This window comes from Aegilops tauschii, chromosome 2 (assembly GCF_002575655.3).
Source record: "Aegilops tauschii subsp. strangulata cultivar AL8/78 chromosome 2, Aet v6.0, whole genome shotgun sequence".
In the NCBI taxonomy this organism is placed as follows: Eukaryota; Viridiplantae; Streptophyta; class Magnoliopsida; order Poales; family Poaceae; genus Aegilops; species Aegilops tauschii.
Window position 1 is genome coordinate 177,847,993 of NC_053036.3, and position 22,297 is coordinate 177,870,289.

Here is a 22,297-nt window from a genome sequence, read left to right on the forward strand (position 1 = left end):
CTATGTTGACACTCAACAAATTTTAAAGCAATAAGAGGCAACGGATATTGTTTCGTCCCCAAAGGTGGCACGTTCCCTACCGAAACCAGCACGCTTGTTGTGAGAAGCTTTGGTTTGTGAGAAGCTTATACCCAAACCTGCCCCAAATGGGACAAAAAATTTACCACGACATGTTGATGCCGCTCCATGATAGCATGCCAAGTTTCATGAATTTCAGACGAGTTTTGGATTTACTAGAATTTAAAAACCAGGTATCTCAATGTTTGCGGCCGAGTGACGATGGCAGGGTGTTTGAAATTCATTCCCATTTCTTGCATGGGACCTAAGCATGCAACCAAGGACACAAATTTGATTTTCAACCAGTTTATATGCACTTGAGAATGTGATGTAGTTAAAATTTTAATTATGCACATAAAATGCTTGGAAAACCCAGCTAATGTATAAAAACGTCCAAACAAACCCCAAAAAATTCCAAAATTAAACACAACACTCTGATACATCTCCAACGTATCTATAATTTATGAAGTATTCATGCTATTATATTATCCATCTTGGATGTTTTATGGGCTTTACTATGTACTTTTATATTACTTTTGGGACTAACCTATTGACCCAGAGCCCAGTGCCAGTTCCTGTTTTTTCCCTTGTTTCAGTGTTTCGAAGAAAAGGAATATCAAACAGAGTCGAAACGGAATGAAACCTTCTGGAGAAGTTATTTTTGGAAGGAAAGCAACCCGAGAGACTTGGAGTCCACGTCAAGAAAGCAACGAGGAAGGCACGAGGCAGGGGGGGCGCGCCCACCCCCCTGGGCGCACCCTCCACCCTCGTGGGCTCCTCATGGCTCCCTTGACGTATTTCTTCCTCCTATATATACCAATATACCCTAAAACCATCGGGGAACAGAAGAGCTCGGGAGTTCCGCCGCCGCAAGCCTCTGTAGCCACCAAAACCCAATCGGGACCCTGTTCCGGCACCCTGCCGGAGGGGGGATCCCTCACCGGTGGCCATCTTCATCATCCCGGCGCTCTCCATGACGAGGAGGGAGTAGTTCACCCTCGGGGCTGAGGGTATGTACCAGTAGCTATGTGTTTGATCTCTCTCTCTCTCTCTCTCGTGTTCTTGATTTGGCACGATCTTGATGTATCGCGAGCTTTGCTATTATAGTTGGATCTTATGTTTCTTCTCCCCCTCTACTCTCTTGTAATGGATTGAGTTTTCCCTTTGAAGTAATCTTATTGGATTAAGTCTTTAATGATTTGAGAACACTTGATGTATGTCTTGTCGTGCGTATCTGTGGTGACAATGGGATATCACGTGATTCACTTGATGTATGTTTTGGTGATCAGCTTGCGGGTTCCGCCCATGAACCTATGCATAGGGGTTGGCACACGTTTTCATCTTGACTCTCCGGTAGAAACTTTGGGGCACTCTTTGAGGTTCTATGTGTTGGTTGAATAGATGAATCTGAGATTGTGTGATGCACATCGTATAATCATACCCACGGATACTTGAGGTGACATTGCAGTATCTAGGTGACATTAGGGTTTTGGTTTATTTGTGTCTTAAGGTGTTATTCTAGTACAAACTCTAGGGCTGTTTGTGACACTTATAGGAATAGCCCAATGGATTGATTGGAAAGAATAACTTTGAGGTGGTTTCGTACCCTACCATAATCTCTTCGTTTGTTCTCCGCTATTAGTGACTTTGGAGTGACTCTTTGTTGCATGTTGAGGGATACTTATATGATCTAGTTATGTTATTATTGTTGAGAGAACTTGCACTAGTGAAAGTATGAACCCTAGGCCTTGTTTCCTAGCATTGCAATACCGTTTACGCTCACTTTTACCACTTGCTACCTTGCTGTTTTTATATTTTCATATTACAAAACCCTATATCTACCATCCATATTGCACTTGTATCACCATCTCTTCGTCGAACTAGTGCACCTATACAATTTACCATTGTATTGGGTGTGTTGGGGACACAAGAGACTCTTTGTTATTTGGTTGCAGGGTTGCTTGAGAGAGACCATCTTCATCCTACGCCTCCCACGGATTGATAAACCTTAGGTCATCCACTTGAGGGAAATTTGCTACTGTCCTACAAACCTCTACACTTGGAGGCCCAACAACGTCTACAAGAAGAAGGTTGTGTAGTAGACATCAAACTCCTGTTGTTCTATGTTGACATTCGAAAAAATTTGAAAGCAATAAGAGGCAACGGATATCGTTTCATCCCCAAAGGTGGCACGTTCCCTACCGAAACCATCACGCTTGTTGTGAGAAGCTCTGATTTGTGAGAAGCTTATACCCAAACCTACCGCAAATGGGACAATATTTGTACCACGGCATGTTGATGCCGCTCCATGATAGCATGCCAAGTTTCATGAATTTCAGATGAGTTTTGGATTTACTAGAATTTAAAAACCAGGTATCTCAATGTTTGCGGCCGAGTGACGGTGGCAGGGTGTTTGAAATTCATTCCCATTTCTTGCATGGGACCTAAGCATGCAACAAAGAACATAGATTTGATTTTTCAACCAATTTATATGCACTTGAGCATGTGCATGTAGTTCAAATTTGAATTATGCACATAAAATGCCTGGAAAACCCAGTTAATGTATAAAAACTTCCAAACGAACCCCGAAAAATTCCAAAATTAAACACAACACTCATGTTGTTCTATGTTGACACTAGAATTTTTTGAAAGCTATAAGAGGCAACGAATATCGTTTCGTCCCCAAAGGTGGCACGTTTCCTAACGAAACCATCACGCTTGTTGTGAGCAGCTCTGGTTTGTGAGAAGCTTATACCCAAACCTGCCCCAAATGGGACAAAAATTTTACCACGGCATGTTGATGCTGCTCCACGATAGCATGCCAAGTTTCATGAATTTCAGACGAGTTCTGGATTTACTAGAATTTAAAAACCAGGTATCTCAATGTTTGCGGCCGAGTGACGGTGGTAGGGTGTTTGAAATTCATTCCCATTTCTTGCATGGGACCTAAGCATGCAACCAAGGACACATATTTGATTTTTCAACTAGTTTATATGCACTGGAGAATGTGCATGTAGTTAATTTGAATTATGCACATAAAATGCATGGGAAACCCAGTGAATGTATAAAGATATCCAAACGAACCCCGAAAAATTCCAAAATTAAACGCAACACTCCTGTTGTTCTATGTTGACACTAGAAAATTTTTGAAAGCAATAAGAGGCAACGGATATTGTTTCGTCCCCAAAGATGGCACGTTCCCTACCGAAACCATCATGCTTGTTGTGAGAAGCTCCGGTTTGTGAGATGCTTATACCCAAGCCTGCTCCAAATGGGACAAAAATTTATCACGGCATGTTGATGCCGCTCCATGATAGCATGCCAAGTTTCATGAATTTCAGACGAGTTTTGGATTTACTAGAATTTAAAAACCAGGTATCTCAATGTTTGCGGCCGAGTGACGGTGGCAGGGTGTGTGACATTCATTCCCATTTCTTGCATGGGACCTAAGAATACATCCAAGAACACAGACTTGATTTTTCAACCCGTTTATATGCACTGGAGCATGTGCATGTTGTTCAAATTTGAATTATGCACCTGAAATGCCTACAAAACCAAGTTAATGTATAAAAACGTCCAAACGAACCCTGAATAATTCGATTTTTTTACGACACACTTATAGTTTCATGTTCGCTGCAGATAAAAGTTCTAGCAATTCAAATACCATCCTTTCCAGCTGTGACCCCATTACGTAATTCAAATCAAGATGAAAAATCAAGTAGATCGCTCACAGTTTATTATCACCAACCGTGTGAGATGCAACACAAAGTATCTTGGAGCACCGTCGGTGTATAGTACACATATGCCTTACGCGAGAAGGTGCGTCGGCTACAGTCCACAGCCGGCGTGTCAAGCACACTAGCTCACTCCCCAAATATCATTTCACTGTTCATTCATCGCCGGTGAAAGATGGGGACGTGGACCCGCGTCATGAGGGCAACTTCGGTGGCCCACTCTGGCGAGAGCGCGACCGCAGCCGCCAGGCGCGGGCTAACAAGCTTCGTGAGGGCGGCCGCAGTCTGCGTCCGGGCAGCCAAGACAGCCCAAACGGGCGTTGTTGCTTCTCAGGCGGCGGCAGCCGCATCTTCCTCAGGGATAGCAACTGGCGAGAGTGGCACATTAGTTGTCCGTTCTGCAGCGGCAGCCTTAGCCCTGATGGAGGCCGCCCACTACCATGTCGAGGCCGTCCATGCCCAGCTCATGGCGGTCACCGCATAAATTGAACGAAGCTTCTCCGACAACGGTCGGCAACCCACGGCCAAAGAGTTGGCAATCGCCGAGAGAGTTCGAGCAGCCATCCGTTCCTGCTCGGCATACCTTGCCACGACGGAGCCCGTCGAGCCCAGATCGCGGCCGCCCACGCCCAGCTCGTGGCGGCCTATTCCAAAGATATGGCGGACGCGGATGTCGAGATGCTTGCCGAGTGTGGTGCAATTGATGCCATGGAGCCCCTTCCCCAGGAGACCGTCGGGCGCGAGCTGGACATGGAGGCGGCGGCGGAGATCGACAAGCACCAGCCATAGTAGTTCTCGTTGTTTTGTTTAATTAAGAGCGCCAGTCTTTAATTTTTTAGAGTAATGTTTAGGTCAGCTAGCTCTGTTTAATTGCTAAACTTGCTCGATTAAGAAGTGTGGGTGTGTTGTAGTCTCCTTTGTGTACCCAATGCAATGACGTAGATGACCACTGTAACCAGGGAAATTCGAACCAAAATGTTTGACGTTCAAACTCATCACACATGGGTTAAGCTATCTGAATCGTTTGTGATGTTCACATATCGTACATAGTTCTGAATAAGGGACTGTGTCTGATGACACTTTGCGCGCCAGTTTTTTCGCTGAAGCGATTCCAAATTTTCGGCTTCCGCGGAAATATCTACCTCCCCGCCCCTCCCCCTTACCAAAAGCCACATTTCTCCTTTTTCCGCCTTCCTTTCCAAGTTGAAACCTTCACTCCTTGTTCGCAGCGCCGCCTCCTCGCTGGCGACCCTCCTCCACGCTGCTCGGCCTCGCCTATCCAGGCAGGTAATCCACACCCGACCCCCCATCCTCCTTCTCCTTCCACATCCCACATGCCCCGACCGCCGGCGAGACACGTTCCACCCAAATCACCGACCCCTCCACCAAATAAGGGCCGCCCTAAGCCATGGTGTGCGTAGTATAGCCAGGATCCCAAGGACCATTTGGCAGCGGAGAAGCAAATCACGGCCGCACGCGCGGATGAGGTCGCGATGGCTGCCATTCGTGTCGACCCCCAGATCTTGGAGGAGCACCTCGCCATCGAGGACACCATCGACGCCTCGCGCACCGCCGACGCGACGCGGTTGGCTGTTTGGTTCAATTCTGCAATGCGATGATCAATTGTAGTGGGTGTATTCTGTTATTGTATACCATGTGAGAAATAAATCGAATTTGGCTGTACTAAATACATGAGAGACAAATACAATTGCTATATTTCCAAGTTGTTAAGCATGCTGGTTTGGTTAACTGTCTGATCTTCTATTAGGAGTATGTTATATTATGCAATGTGGTGCTCATTTAACATTTGGTTCATTCGTTGTGGTGTTTAGTTAACTATTTTGTTTGGTTCAATTCTGCAATGTGATGTTCAATAGTTGTTGGTGCATTCTGTTATTGTATACCATGTGAGGAATAAATTGAATTTGGCTGTAGTAAATACATGAGAAACAAATACAATTGCTATATTTCCAAGTTGTTAAGCATGCTTGGTTTGGTTAACTATCTGATCTTCTATTAGGAGTATGTTATATTGTGCAATGTGGTGCTCAGTTAATGTTTGGTTCATTTGTTGTGGTGTTTAGTTAACAGTTTGGTTCAATTCTGAAATGCGATGTCCAATTGTCGTGGGTAGAATTTTGTATTGTTGTGCATGTTAGGAATAAATCAAATTTGGCTGCACTTAATACATGAGAAACATATACAAGTGCTATATTTTCTAGTTCTTAATCATGCTTGGTTTGGATAAATGGGTTTTCCATGTGGCTTGAATTAATCTGATGAATCTGCAATGTGCTTATTTTTCATCAACATATTTTACTGAAAGCATGCGAACCCTTACTTAACCTGATGACTAACTACCTTATATGTGTTGCAAGGAAACAATGGGAAGCACTGAGGTTTACAATCGAGGTTAGCACGTGCATGGTCCATTGTCTAATAGCACATTATTGTGCAATTGTAGGAACCATTCTAATATTTAGGTTTTTAACAATTTGGTTTTGTCAGAGGTTTTGACCCACTGTTCGACCCTTTTTGCATATGGGGAAATGAGTTGTCCATGAATATCAGTCGAGTCAAGAAACTCAGAAAGATTGTTAGGACAAAGAAATTAGCGACAAAAAACAAGATCTTTGTCTGCACAATGAAGAAGACATCAGTTCACTACATGATGGTACTAACTATTATACCTTGCCTTTTTTATTCCTTTTCCCCATTTCCAATATAGAGAAGATATTTATGCACATCCTTGTTTTCAGGCCTTTCCAAAGCAGTTCACTGATGATTACCTCTCAAACCACCTATATGATCAGGAGGCAAGGAAGGTATTCATACAACACCCACGATTCAATATTAAAGTGTTCCTGAAGAGGACGGACGATGGACGGTCAATCATCAACAGGCACTGGCCTAAAGTTACAAAGACCTTCAACATCAATGAAGGCTCAATATTTGCCTTCTACTTCAGCAGTTTTCCATATGAGATACATCTGTCTATGTACCGTCTATGATGCTAATTTAGAAAGGTTATAGATGTTGCATGTGAAACTTGATGCTGGTGTAGTTGTGTAATGGGGTAGCTGAGTGCTGAAGCTATATGATGTTGTACTCTGATGTATTTCAATTATGAAAATGAAATATATTGGGTGCTTAATATGAAATGTAAATTAGATTAATAAATGGATTATTAATAATCGGATAGTTAGCCTGCTAATTGGGTTTTTCTATTGCAAACGATTATTGATAAAACACCATGTGCGATGCATTCAATAGCGCACACAGTTTCTAGGAATAAACCGTGTTAGATTAATGAACAATCACACACGACATCCTCTTAAAAACTACTTGCGTTAGGCCCTGATGACCCACAAGTATAGGGGATCAATCATAGTCCTTTCGATAAGTAAGAGTGTCGAACCCAACGAGGAGCAGAAGGAAATGACAAGCAGTTTTCAGTAAGATATTCTCTACAACCATTGAAATTATCGGTAACAGATAGTTTTGTGATAAGGTAATTCGTTATGGGTAACAAGTAACAAAAGTAAACAAGGTGCAGAAGGTGGCCCAATCCTTTTTGTAGCAAAGGACAAGCCTGGACAAACTCTTATATAAAGGAAAGCACTCCCGAGGACACATGGGAATTATCATCAAGCTAGTTTTCATCATGCTCATATGATTCGCGTTCGTTACTTTGATAATTTGATATGTGGGTGGACAGGTGCTTGGGTACTGCCCTTCCTTGGACAAGCATCCCACTTATGATTAACCTCCCTTGCAAGCATCCACAATTATGAAATAAGAATTAAGGTAAACCTAACCATAGCATGAAACATATGGATCCAAATCAGCCCCTTACGAAGCAACACATGAACTAGGGTTTAAGCTTATGTCACTCTAGCAACCCATCATCTACTTATTACTTCCCAATGCCTTCCCCTAGGCCCAAACAATGGTGAATTTTCATGTAGTCGACGTTCACATAACACCACTAGAGGAAAGACAACATACATCTCATCAAAATATCGAACGGATACCAAATTCACATGACTACTTATAACAAGACTTCTCTCATGTCCTCAGGAACAAACGTAACTACTCACAAATCATATTCATGTTCATAATCAGAGGGGTATTAATGTGCATAAAGGATCTGAACATATAATCTTCCACCGAATAAACCAACTAGCATCAACTAGAAGGAGTAATCAACACTACTAGCAACCCACACGTACCAATCTGAAGTTTTGAGACAAAGATCGGATACAAGAGATGAACTAGGGTTTGAGAGGAGATGGTGTTGGTGAAGATGTTGATGGAGATTGACCCCCTCCCGATGAGAGGATCGATGGTGATGACGATGGTGACGATTTCCCCCTCCCGGAGGGATGTTTCCCCGGCAAAACAGCTCCACCGGAGCCCGAGATTGGTTCCGCCAAGGTTCCGCCTTGAGACGGCGGCGCTTCATCCCGAAAACTTTCTTCTTATTTTTTCCAGGGCAAACCATCAGGGGGCTTCCAGGTGGCCCACGAGGCAGGGGGGCGCGCCCGGGGGGTAGGGCGCACCCTCCACCCTCGTGGATAGTGGGTGGCCCCCTCTGGTGCTTTCTTTGTCCAATATTTTTAATATATTCCAAAACTGACTTTCCCGGAGTTTCAGGACTTTTGGAGATGTGCAGAATAGGTCTCTAATATTCGCTCCTTTTCCAGCCCAGAATTCCAGCTGTCGGCATTCTCCCTCTTCATGTAAACCTTATAAAATAAGAGAGAAAAGGCATAAGTATTGTGACATAATGTGTAATAACAGCCCATAATGCAATAAATATCGATATAAAAGCATGATGCAAAATGGACGTATCAGGCCACCTGGCGCAAACGTTTACCACATAAAAACTGTGTGTGATGGACAGCCCTTGACACACAGTTTCTTATAGGCACCGTGTGTGATGCATTCAATAACACAAACGATAAAATTGTTAATACCGTGTGCAATGGAAACACTATCACGAATGATTTAACGGGGAAAATTGTGTGTGATGTACTTGCGAACAGAAATGTTTTCCTTGGAGCGACTGTGTGGGATGTATATACGAATGGAAAGGTTTAGCGGTGACTGCTGTGTGGGATGTACTTACGACCGGAAGTGATTTCGCCTGTATAATTGTATTTTTTAGCACTATTGTACATATTTCTGTATTTGACTGCTCGTCGGTCGCACACGACCTCATTTTGTCGAGCGTGTGTGCCAGGAGGGCATATCCCTAACGGTTTCTAGGTCGTGTGGGAAGGACTCCCCTATCGCCCACACTCACTAGGCGACGGTTCCAAATGCCGTCGCGGAAAGGGGTTAAAAACTGTTTGTATAGCACCTCGTTGTACTAGTGATTGTGTGTGTGGCGAGGATGGGGGTGCCGGCTTTGAGGACTGAGAGCGGTGTCGAGGATGCAGGCGGAGAGAGAGGATTGTGTGTGTGGCGAGGATGGGGGGTGTGGCCGCTCGGGCGCACCATTAATACAGACCAGTGGGAGAGAGGCGGGCGGCGGTCAAAGGTTGTCTCGCTTCGTGGTGAGAACGATTGCTTAATCTATGAATGAAAATCTATGCTTAATTACTAAACTTTAGTTGTAAAAATTAGATAGTGCTAGTGATTTTTAACTGCATTGAAGAGATACCGTATTCAATCCGAACCGTTTGCGTTGAAGAGATGCACAAATCCCGCGTTGAATAGCTCGCACGCTTCCCGGTGAGCCTGTGCATTGGAGCACAGCTTGCACGCCTCTCGGTCAGCCCGCACACCGGACGGCGCTCGCACGCCTCCCGTTCAGTCAAGCAGCTGTCCGCACGGCACCTCCTATAGCTATTAAAACCAAGACACATGGCGTCACATGAGTGGTTAACAAAACGCACATAATTTGAATTATACAAACATGTGAGATATTAAAGTGGCAGCTATTTTTTCAAAATGCCTTTGTTGGCTATTATTCGGTGCGCCTTCTCTCAAAATGGACACGAAAAATACCACAGCATGCCGGGTGCCATTCCATGATATGTGGCACCCCTGCTCAAAGAAGTCGGAACGCCCCGTATTCCAGCCCAGAGATCGAGGAGAAGTCTTCTGGAATACGGCACTGCTTAGCATAGAACAAATGAGCTCTTTATTACTATCTATATGGGTACAAGGAGATTACATCGGCACGGCGACACTACGCCTGCCACGGTTGCTCCATGCAAGCAACAGAACAACACGAAGCAGCGGAGCATCGACGACGGTGGTGAACTCCACTCCGCATGGACTCTGACAGGAACGCTTATCCTAGCTTGCAAACAAGGAATCCACGGCAAACAAGAAATCAAGTCCGGCATGACCTGCAAGCTGGCATGACACGCCAGGTCAGTACATTGAATGTGCTTGCAAGCTCACAGCAACCAAGAGCAATCAAGACAGACAACAACATGGCAATTGCAGGTTAACAAGTATTAACATGATACTATCAGATCAATCTTAGCATGAGCAAGATGAACATAATACAGCAAGAACAATATGAGCATGGCACGAACATATGAACATGATGATACTAACATGCAACATGATGAAGCTATCATGCACCAACTTACTCAGCTCGGGTTACCTCGTAACCATCACATTCATAAGCTTATCCTCACGGACATCACACGATCATCTCAGGATCCAATCAAGCTTGGTATTACAATACCATAGTAATCACTACATGACCACAAGGAGCTTGACTTTTACCCGTGGTTCTCGCATAACACCACAAATATCCAACAACTCGGTATCCTTGATACCACAGTGATCATCTCGCGATCACAATCAACCTCTTTCTCGTCATCGAACCAGGGTTGTTATTAAGCACATTATTATTACTGTTGACCCATAATGTGACCAACTACGAACTAGGCCCATATCCACGGGTTCGGCTATCGATAGATTTAATACACACTCTGCAGAGGTTAGCACACTGTACCCACACCACGGAACCCATGGCCTCGCAATCCCATTCGGGTAGACCAACGGCGTTCCAACAAAACCGATCTACTGCCATGACACTCTCCCGGCCACTCCGACAAAATCCCCTCTGGGCTAAGTCATGGGTGGCCCCGTGCCTACCAAAGGCATCAACGACCACCATCGTGGCAAAACAAACAACGGTCCCAAACGGGGACAAGGATCCTTACAACAACAATGAGCACACAAGGCTTATGCCGTCCTACCTGATCAGGGTAGCGCCCGCGCATAACCTTACCTTGTTGGAGGCACCAGCGAGAGGCATGACATAGACCCAGTTAGGACCTTCCCATAAAAGGCAAATGTGGTTGCACTGGTCAGCTCGAGATGGTGGCACCATGCCTCAGCCAACAGTTGTTCAAGTTCATATAAGTCTGGTTAAACTTGAATGCAATAAGCTGAGTCATATTAAAATAACATGATGCAACTACAGTGCATGAGCATGATATCAACATAATCATGGGGGTGCAACATAAACAACGAGCATAACAACATCATTAAATCATTTATCGAGATGAGCATGGCATACTGAATAGCATGAATATCACAGGTATAACACTACTCATAGCATAACATGACCACTAGCATCAACAATAAATACCAAGCAAGAGCATATCAAGCTTACTACCAAGCAAACATATAACCAGCTAGATGCAAAGGAACATGCATAATCACGGTACTCGGTAGCAGACGATAGTCATGTTTCGAAGAACATGACCAACACCAACATGTAATACCACCAAGCATGACATACGACAGAAATACTAGCAACTAGTACATGATAATCAGGTGCATAAAAACATAGCATGAAAGTCAACACAAATCCATAAGCATCACCGAAACAATGATAACCATATCAAAACAAGCAGACATTTATTAAATGTCCAAGTTGAAAACCATGGCTACTGCATGGCCATCATGCAAGTGGGTGTTGTGGCTTGCTTGGGGATGAAGAAACCACCGGGGAGAAGCGCAGAAAGATCACGAAAGGAATCACCAGAAAAGTTTCTCTCCCGAAGGGGGCTGATTAGGGGCAAGGGCAAAAAGGTCATTTATAATATGTCAAACCATAGTGAAAATGATAGGAACATACCAGGTTCGACGAGAAGAAGTAGGCTTTGGATTCACCTCAATCGGAGTTACGAGTGAAAAGTTGTGGCCGTTCACTTTTTAGGCGGGAAAGGGGCTAAACAGTGAACGTTCACAATATAACCACTTCCGCCGACTGAGCTAAAAAAGAGAAAGCGTCTTTCAGAGAATATGTCTTTAGAGCAGCTTAAGCGTATTTCAGCCCGAAACAGAGGGAAAGTGCGCTTACAGAAAGGGAAGGCGTATTCCGCAGAGTACGCCTCCACTTAAGTGACGTGGCAACGCGGGGCTGGGCTCCGTGACGCTTCGAGGCGGGGCCCGCACTCCTCTCTCTCACCTCCCTTGCTCCCTGTCTTCTTCCTCCCGACCACGAGCAGAGCAGGAGCAGGGGAAAGGAAACGGAGGGGCGGCGACCGACGATGTGCAGCTGGCTCCGGCGGGCTCCGGCTGCGGGGAGGCCACCGACGAGATCGGCATGGCCCACCACACTCATCCCCGAGCAGAGAGAGCGCCTGGGAGGGCTAGGGTGACGGCGACGATGGAGAACAGAAGCTCGGCGGCGGCGGTTGATCTTGGGGGCTGCGGCCACAACAGCTCCAGAGAGAAACTGGGGGAAGGGTAGGGTGCGACGGAGTCTGGGTGAGCTTCTAGAGGTGGAAAGATGAGAGGAAGAGCTCCGGTGTGCGTGAATTTAGGAGAAGCCAAGCGGTGGCCATGGCGGTGATGAGCGACAAGGAGAGCTCCTTGAGCTCATTGGGATAGCTAGGCATTGTTCTGGGAGGAGGAGGAGGCTACTGGTGTGCTCGAATGGCCTCGGGGATGCCCATTTATAGGCGGGGCGAGGCGATTGGGTGAGCACGGCCGCGCGACACATTGCTGGGGCCGCGGACGCGTGGGCATGCGAACTTGCTCGACGGAAGGCGATGGAGGGGAGCAGGGAGCAGGCTCACCGGATAGAGGAAGACAAAGGGCACGGGGAAGAAGTGGACAGAGGAGGAAGACGATGGCCATCTACAGCGCGTCTGTGGGCGCACGGTGACAAGCACCAGCGAGGAGGTTTCCAGAGGGGGAGATGGGTCCAAGGGACGGCGATGACGCGGGGAACACGCTGGACATGCCCGTGCTCGCTGAGACACTAAGCAGAGGAGGGGCCCGAGCAAGAAGACGCTCTGGACGCGGCCAGTGCGTGCCAAAACGGTGGTCACCGTGCATGCTGGCATCAAGAAGACTCCAGAGGCAGCCATGAGATATCTGGTGATTAGTCCCTGCATCAGTGAGCCTACGGGAGGTGATAGATCAAGCAGAGGGGCTCTGGGTCGATGGGATTACTCCATTGAAGTTTGCTGTATCAAACTGAATCAGGTACATTGATCAACAGAGAAGAGCTTGGAGCCAAATGAGTTGTCTGGGGTGTTTAGGATAGGAAGGACAAGAATCCTGTGAAGTTTGGACGGAAATGGACCAATATATAACATAGTTGCTTTGCATTGACCAAAATGGTCCAAAATAGAGATTATGATGATGCACTCAAATGAAGAAGCCACTTGAGCTGAAATTTGGCATGGCAGTGTTACCTGGCCATATGAAGGTGCTGTAAACATTTCATACCAAATGGGTCAACCAAAATGATACTTGCTTCACAAACATCTCCTCTGGACAGAAACTTGCAAAACTTCTAGAGGAATGTTGGCTTGATGAATTGATCCCAAAATTGGTGGGGATAGGTTAAATGGATAGAAGAAGGTCCTGGATTTTTTTAGCAATGATGGAGTAAGATAAAATATACTTGCTTCACTAACTGAAAATTTGGACAGAAACAAAGATTTCAAGGTGAGCTCACATGGATGCATTTCATGAGCTCAATTCTCGAGGAGAGCTTTGATTTGATGATATGAAGGACTATGCAAAAATTCAACTCAATTGGATTAACCTAGCTAGTACTTCCTTCACAATGAATTCCCTCAGACAGGAACTTTGAAAAATTGCTCAGGAATATGTACTAGGCAAATGGAGTTGAATTTTGGCATGAGGCAATAATATGGACATGAAAAGGTGTCCAAAAAGTTTGGGGTCAATCAAGCAAAGATAAATTACACTTCCTTCTCAAAAAGCCACTTAGGACAGAATGAGAAAAGGAATATTTGTAAATTATCTTTGATGATGCCAAGGAAGGGTTTTGTCATATTTGAGAAAGATATGACCCAAACAATTTATGAGAATTATTTGGAAATTTTGGGAGTGATGGAAATATAGGTTGCTTCACAACCTAGGGCAGTCAGGGTTATTCCTTTAATAGAAAAAGGAATATTCCCTAGAAAATAATATTGGGGTTGGTCCAAGATGGAAATGGAAAGGTCTTGGGAAGGATTTGAGGATGACAAGCCACTCTGGAAAGAAAGAAGAGGTCATCTTCTTCAATTTCCAGACCACATAGCCATGGAAAAAGAAAACTCAAGCAAAAATCTTATAAAATCAAAAGAAAAAGAAAGGGCCAAAATCAGGCTGTGACGAACCTTCCCCCCTTAAAGAAATCTTGTCCTCGAGATTTGGTTGCTCACGGAACAAGTATGAATATACTGACTTAAGGAAACCGTTTCCAACACGGGAATCCTTTTTCCTTTATTGATTGTTCCCCACTTAATTTCATATGACGAGACTGCCTGGCTTTGGGATGGTTTGCTTCACTGTATCCACATCCTGACCGATCTTACCTCACAGGTTCATGCCTATACTGACTCCAATTCTTTTCATATCTGCTGACTTAGCTGAGATTACCATGACTGAAATATATGTCCGTCTCGCAAGTCCGAGACTGAATTCCGATGGATGTGTCATCCAGCACTGACAATCTTTCATGAAGTTGTGAACAAATTTTCCTGGTGGACACCCAATCTTTTTACTTCTTGCATTGGGTTTCTCATCCAACTGTAGGTCCTCCTGGTTCAAAGCAGTGAGGTGGATCATAATTGTTTTTCTGACAGATACTGATTTCTCGCGGAGTTTCTGAATCATTTTGAGTGGCTCCACTGTCTTGAGTATTAGATCCGTACCAAATATGTGACTGTCTCCTATTGTGGCCAGCATAAAAGGCTATGGCCTTATATGATGATATCCGCAATCTTGACTGACGGTGGTGCTGGCAGAAGAAATTTTTATTCATGCCAAGCTATCGTTTGATGATCCTCATAAGTGAGGACACATGCTTCAAGACTGTTATCCACCCTTCTGATTATTCATTCTGTCGGCATATCCATGGGGATAGTAGGTTGTCCGTTGCTTTACCATGGTTGCCGGGGTCAAGCTGTTGAATGGCACCTTGGTTTGGTTCGACAGACTCAGATATTCGATAATGACCAATTTGAGCACATATTGTTGACAGAGTAGGTTGTCTGGATATGGGGTCCTGCATTGTCGGTCTTGCTTCTTCGTTATTGTTCTCTTTGTCTGAATCCTTTGCTGAAAGAGCTTGGTCATATTGCTTCTTCGTGTGACCATCGTTACTGTTGGGTGCAATATTCCGACATGCGTACTTTTATCCTCATCTTCTGACATGGTAATATTGATTAAATGGCCGGTTCATCACCTCTCAAGTTCTGACCGTAGGGAAATGATCATCCGAACCCTTGCAAGAAATCAGCAAATAAATTAGTAGCCACTAGAACGGTCGTTACAACTCAGATCTGGGACATTACTGAAATAACTCAACCACGGCTCAAGATGGCCGAAAATCAGCTCAGAGCATGAGACCGTGTTGATAAAAAGAAAGTGGCGGTTCCCTAAGACGGCCAAAAAACTGCTCAAAGCAAAGGGCCACTATCACAAAAAGAAACTCAACAGCTATAAGAGACGGCCGGAAAGCAGCTTAGAACTCGTGACAGTTGTTGAATAGAGAAAATAAAATCGGCATCCACCCCGAAGGGCCAAAAAGAGCTCAGATCACAGGCATGGTGTCGTTACTGGAGAAAGAAGACAAGGTCTCATCAGGATCATATTCCAAGTTCACAGGTACTTGTACTGAGCTCGCTGATGTCGTCAATCTTCATAATCCTTTGTCACACTGCGGTGTATATTGGCTTTCTTATCTTAACAATCCTCACATGGTTGTTAGATCTGCGTTCGAGTGACTTGCAATACCCTGGTGATATGCTGACCGCATATATATGTGAGAATCTGATTTCTGAGGCTGACTTATGTTATGACTGATTCTTGCTTCCGACCAAACTGTTGCGGATCTGATTATTGGGATGCACTGCCATAAGCTGTCAGTTCACACTGTAATCTTTTACACCAATGCCGTACTGAGGAGGATTGGATGGCTTTTGCTGGAAACCATCGAGAGTATCTTGCTGAGGAAGACTGCGTATCCTGCTTCAGAAGCTTCCCCCCTTAAAGACTTGCTGGGGAAGGACTCGGTACCTTATGCCGGAAGCTTTTGTGGTTGCTTACTGAAGAAGCCTGAGTATTTTGCACGGGAAGTCATCCAGGTATCGTACTGAGGAAGATAGATGAATCTTGCCTTGGAAGCTTCTCTGGTAGCTTGCGAGGGAAGACTGGGTTGCTTACACCGGAAGCTTCTCATTGTGATATGCAGACCGATTACCACATACATATACCATCTTAATATTTTTGTTGTTGATTACTTGCATGAAACGGGGTTTGCTGGACTATCCTCCTTTCTGAGTATTGAATACATGGCACATTCTCGCTTTCTTCCAGGTATATCATGTTTCATAATCATCTCATGGCAGAATCAAACCTTGCATCTGAACCATAACTTTGACTGATAATATACTGTCGATCTTGCACACAGTTTATCTCCTTGCTAATTTGATCATTTCTGCTACGATGAGTGATGAGTGCACACTGAGGGAGACTTGATTATCTGTACTGTTGTGAGGAGTGCACATTAATGCAAACTTTATTATCCACATCAAGATCAGATATTCCCCATTTTTGTATAGTCGGCTGAGAATTCCACTCTTTTTAGCTAAGTTTCCAAATATAAAAACACCGTAAATATCTATTTCATGTCATGCAGAATTCAAACCGAATAAACCTATGCATACGAAGGTGAAATATTACAAAGAAAGCACTCATCAGGTAGCATGCATACAAAATCTCTGTGTTGGCAGTACTAAATACTCTCTGTGTTAGCAGTAGTAAAACTCATGCAGTACCAAGTTAACAACTTTGAGTCAGAAAAGCTAGAAGTGTCTCTTAAGAGAGACTAGAACTTAGAATTAAGGCACATATCATATTCTGAACATCATCAGCACCATGGTAGTAACAATTAACAGTAGTAGGACATCAATGGGGCACAATTTAGTTAACTGCAGACGGATGGACAGACAATTACCTTCTCGAGGCAGGGGCGAGCGTCCTTGAAGTCGAGGAAGATGAGCGTGAGGGCGGCGCTAATGGCACTCCAGGACATGTTGAGGCCGAGCAGCCGCGCCACAAGCATGCCCAAGGTGATGGTGTACATGCTGAAGGTGATTTTCTCCCCAGATTCAGTGCATGGAACAGCTCCCTTCCGTTCCCAACAGCAGCAAGGTACTGGTGCTACTATCGTGCAAAGAAAAATCTTGTAAGCATGATAGAAGGTTGGGATGGCAGGAAGTGAAAATCCTGTCTAACAACTTGAGAAGAGCACTAGTTACAAGCATGATAGAAGGTTGGGTGAAGAATATATGAAACTAAACCAATCAATTCAATTCAAAGGGTGTATCTTGTGTAAATGATGCTAGCAATCTCAGTTTCATGCATATATATATAGCAGAAATTTTATTAGATAATCCTAACTCCATACTTAACAGATATTCATTCCTCAAAATACTCAACAGAGAGTATTCCCTGGCACAAGCAGCAAGATGAGCGGGGTTTGCGCGAGATCCAGCGAGGTGCAGGGCTGCTCGTTGGGTAACTAGTACCTGGATGTATGGAGTGAGGAGGGAGAGCTGCAGCATACTAATCTTGGGCGTGAAGAGTGGAAACTACCATATATTGCCCAAGAATTGAACCCAGCTTTGACATGGATGCTGCAATTCAACTCCATTGGTTGTCATAGAGATAAGATGAAAATCGACATTGTTTTGTTTGCCACTTATTGATGAAGCTACTAATCAGGATTAAATGCAGACAGTAGTAGTAGTAGTAGTAGTAGTAGCATAGCAGTATATATATTAATTTGACTAAACTGAACCAACACCACAAGTCTGCATACAATGAAGTTACTAGGTAGGGATCATATAACATGAGGCAGATGGATGATTAGCAAACATGCTGGGTGGCCAAGAAAAGAACAGCATATAAAATACTCCTACTACTGTAGTAGTTAAGATGATGAGACAAAGGACAGCAGCATGCAGAGTTCCTGATGCACTGGAGTGGCCCAACTCGGCTGCACCACACTGAGGCACTGTTGTTCCATCGAGCTCGACCATGTGCAGGCTTCATCATCACCGTGGAGGTCCCGGTGGTCGTTCCTGGTCCATGGAGTGTGAATCTTATTATTTCATTTCAGAGCGTTAAAAACAAATGGCATGTATATGGATCACTGTGGACAAGCAAACTTCGCTAATAAATATGAACAAGGCCTACTATAGCATAGCAGGTAAGGAGTTAGATTCACTCAAGTATTGGTGACTAATAGACCTATTATTTCATTTCAGAGAAAGCCTGAAACACAAATGGCATGCATATAGATACCAAGGACAAGCAAACTTAGCTAATAAATATGAACAAGGTCTACTATAGCATAGCAGGCAAGTATTGGTGACAAATAGACCTATATTAAGAGTAAACAGAACTAGCTCGGAAAACAACTCTATATTAAGAGTATCATGTGTGAATGTGATACAGTAAAAAATTGCATGCTATGTACATCAAGTTAAAAGGCACAAGTTATACAGTAGCCTAAAGCAGAGCAAGTGTACAGCAAGTTGATAAAAGAATGCCCAGTCATGGCATTTGATTTCACAAGAGAAGAATGTGTAAGGTGCAATGTTGTGTACACTTTGTAATTCTATAATAATTTGTAGTGCACTATGGCTGGAAGCCAGAGTACACTTGAACCTACGAACTATGCAACAAGCCTGAAACTCCAACAACAAGAAGCAGAGTTGAGTTCCTAGCCATCAGACAAGACTGGAACTCCCAGCATTTGCCTCTCAAATTTTTATATAAAGTGAAAATTCCCAGCAGGGTAGATAGACGTATGCTATTGTTTAGAATTGCATGATAAATTGCGAGAAGTCTTCGAATACAGAGTCTTATGCAAAGTTATTACAATCAGTATGATGTTGTCAAGGTCATCCAAGTACTTGCCCTTTTAGATGCATATATAGCTATATGTAGGAGAATAATAGAGTACTAGCCGCACCTGCTAGATGTATTTCAGAATGAGAGGTCAAAAATAGGTAAAAATACTGATGCAAGCTATGCTCTACAACAAGTGCAGAGCAGCTACACAAGAAAAATACAAGCCCACTGATACTAGTTGTGCACTTGTTTCTTTCGTTCACCACTGATCTGATTTGTAGTGAAAGCGAAAGTGCGGCCAAAAGAGGTTAAAAAATGTTATTAGTTGTAAGAGGATAGAGATGCCACTGGATCTCAGAACAATATCAGATCAGGTTGTTGAAGACGTTGATGACGATGTTGTCGTTGGTGACGGCGTCGATCTGCGGCCCCGGGAACTGCATGTTGATCAGGATCCCCTGCACCGCCGCCAGCATCAGCCCAAGAACAGAGCAAGGAAGAGTGCAATGCATGCGCGTGCTGCCGAGCGTCGTGCGTAGAGGTCTTGAAGTGGAGGAAGGATTCATACCATAGCACCGACTGCCGTCAAGGTCTTGAAGGCTGCGGTGGGTTTCCTTGGCCGGGCTTCATCCCGTCTCTTGTCGCTGTTCCTCCTGTCCTACCTGCAGAGACAGAGACGGGGGTGAGAGGGAGGGGGAGATTGATCCACCTGTAGTACTAGGATTACACAGCAACTAGTAGCAGAACTAGCAAGAAATAACCAAATTGAGTGTACACCAATATCATATGAATCTGCAACACAATCGAGCAACAGATTGGTAGAAGAACAGCTGCTGCATAAACCGTGAACTACAGGTGGAGAAATAACCCTTTTCATGAGTATACTAAGCACTAATATGGGTTACAGCTAGTTGACAACTGACACCGTGTAGACCATGATGTGAGTATACTAAGCACTCATATGAGTATTACCAAGGACTTCCATGACATTATTACCTCAAAGACATACTGGAAAATTAAAACTGCACTGTTTATGCCTCTGATCACATAAAAGCAGCTACCTCCCTTAACAAATTCACATCACTGTCAGTTTTGTGATATTGTTGCATAAATAGCTCTAAGATCAAGTTAATAAATCTATTTAGAATGTAGTGTGTGCAACAAGAAACTTGATTGAGAAACCATGCTCTGTCTAGGCATAATACTCCTGACTGAGGTAGAAAAAACGTTGGTCTTCTAAGTTGACTTCAACGCCAACCAGATACAGTAGTACGTACGCGTACAGACTAGTCAATGTAAGCATGCTGCACTCCTATCTATATCTAGTAGCTGAATTAGTACACGCATAGACTAATCCTGCCTGTCTAGTAGCTCAAGTGACATCTCAATCGTCCTATTTGGATATAAACTTCAGCTCAAACAGGGACGTCTCTTTGGTATAAGCTGGAGAAGTCTATGCCGTAAGAGATGACGAGAACCGAACTGTTGTAACTCTCATAGTTAACAGAATTTCATAGCTAACCTCTGCAACCGGGAATATCTTGAACAGTATGTATCCCTTCCTGATACAGGCCAATCAGTGGTTTCTCTGGGGTTCCGCGTACCGCTAGCTTTGCCCGGCAACGCCATTCTCACTAAAAACAAGGTTCCCACATTCAGACTTAGCGACAAAGAAAATCCACCAACTAATCACATCAATTGCTTATGCACCTAAAACATTTACTAGGAAGTGGGAACATTTTGAACCTAAAATTCTTCTCCGTTACTGGATCAGGTGACCAGAAGCTATGCAAACTAATTTAGCGGAAACCAAATAGACACATCATCCCACACATTTCCTGTTAGAGATTCATGGGAGCTGTACTCACCAGCCTACCCCTGCTGAAGGTGAAGTCCTCGATTCCATGGCCACTGAAGAAATCCGCCACCTCCTGCAGCACCGGCGGCTTGTCCAGGTCAAACTCGTGCGTGCATCCGGAACACCTACGAACCACGCAGAAGAAGAGTCAGCTCACACGCACGCACGTACCAAAGTGGTACACAGTATCTTGTTGAATCGAAGGAATCGAAGCGGCGAGAACCGAACTGTTGGAGAGACGAGATCGACGGATCACTCATGTGGCGGAGGTCGGCCCTGAGGGGCGCCGCGGCCTCCGGGGACAACGAGGCCGCCCTCGTCACTGCGGAGGCAGTCACTCGCGAGGGCGGCCAGCAGGCTTGGCCTGGACGTGCTTGACCTTGGAGAGGATCTCCCGCGGCCGCCATCGCTGATGCTGCTGCTGGATCCGAGCTTCGGGGATTGGGGATCGGGGAGACGAAACCCTAGCTGCAGCGGAGGAGGAAGAAGAGCTGGGAGCGGGAGCGAGGTTCTGGTGCAGCGCGAGGGAAGGGGGGCGCCGCCGGTGACAGAAAGGAAGGAGGGCGCCGCCGGTGCCAGCGCGAGGGAAGGAGGGCGCGATGCGAGGGGTGAGGGAGAGGCCGATCTAGATCGGGGACAGAGAGAGGGAGGCAGCGGGCGGGAGGAAGGAAGGGAGGAGAGGTGAGAGAGAGGTAGGGTTTGGTGCGGTGGTTTTTTTTTTCTTTTCTTTGCATGGACGGATGGGTGGACGTTGGATTGCTAGCAATGGATGGTAGGATGTCTGCCATCTCATCGATCCGTGCCACAAACGGTTCCACCAATCACAATGTAGTACACACTTTGACGATTTTATAACCATCTAAATTGGTTGTAATCGATTAAATAATATGCTAAATCATGTCACCTATTTTATAACATCATAGAATTAAAAAAAAATTAAGAACAATAGCATCGTGTCACAAGTGGGACTTGTTTTTCAGAAAAATAACAAACCTGGAATAATACAAATATCTTTAAAAATTGATCTCAAAAATGAGTTTTATTTCCAAAAAAACATTTTCAACCTTTGGAGTGCCGAAAATGGTATATATTTTTTGAAGCACCTACCAATATTTGTTGCAAAATGGCACCACTCTATTTTTCAATAATATTAGATCATATTTTAGGTACAGTTGACCAAATGCTTGTGTCTCAATAGTTGTCTATCCACCTCTCGTCAATAATTGAGGAGGTTTTTCAAGTGCCCATTTTCCATTTTTTGAGTGCCCAAAAGGAG

General features: G+C 44.5%; 1 protein-coding gene across 9 annotated transcripts; it reads right to left on the reverse strand.

Moving 5' to 3' along the window:
* Positions 1 to 7,884: 7,884 nt before the first annotated feature.
* Positions 7,885 to 21,716, reverse strand: LOC109782797 (uncharacterized). 9 transcript variants are annotated; one of them, XR_012202224.1, is made up of 9 exons: positions 21,250 to 21,716; positions 21,032 to 21,146; positions 20,686 to 20,797; positions 19,732 to 19,825; positions 17,260 to 19,621; positions 14,417 to 16,785; positions 9,807 to 10,160; positions 9,460 to 9,644; positions 7,885 to 8,539 (listed from the first exon to the last, which is right to left on the reverse strand). XR_012202224.1 is itself a non-coding variant. In XM_073508295.1 (9 exons), exons 5-8 carry the CDS (start codon positions 17,867 to 17,869, stop codon positions 9,613 to 9,615), a joined length of 459 nt encoding a protein of 152 aa, XP_073364396.1. In that variant the 5' UTR covers positions 17,870 to 19,621; positions 19,732 to 19,825; positions 20,686 to 20,797; positions 21,032 to 21,146; positions 21,250 to 21,707; the 3' UTR covers positions 7,885 to 8,539; positions 9,460 to 9,612. The 9 variants fall into 9 exon arrangements, 3 of the variants coding, with proteins under 3 accessions (XP_073364396.1, XP_073364398.1, XP_073364397.1); XR_012202223.1 differs by having other exon boundaries at positions 14,417 to 16,890; XR_005767523.3 differs by lacking the exon at positions 14,417 to 16,785 and having other exon boundaries at positions 9,807 to 9,902; positions 9,976 to 10,160; positions 21,250 to 21,708.
* Positions 21,717 to 22,297: the final 581 nt, after the last annotated feature.

Coding starts and splice junctions, on each gene's coding strand:
- LOC109782797 (XM_073508295.1), bottom strand. CDS start 17,869: ATGCTGCAGCTCTCCCTCCTCACTCCATACATCCAG. Junction 10,161..17,259: donor CTCGCCCCTGCCTCGAGAAG/GTAATTGTCTGT, acceptor GTGTCATGCCAG/CTTGCAGGTCATGCCGGACT. Junction 9,645..9,975: donor CGTAGTGTCGCCGTGCCGAT/GTAATCTCCTTG, acceptor TGGTTTTAATAG/CTATAGGAGGTGCCGTGCGG.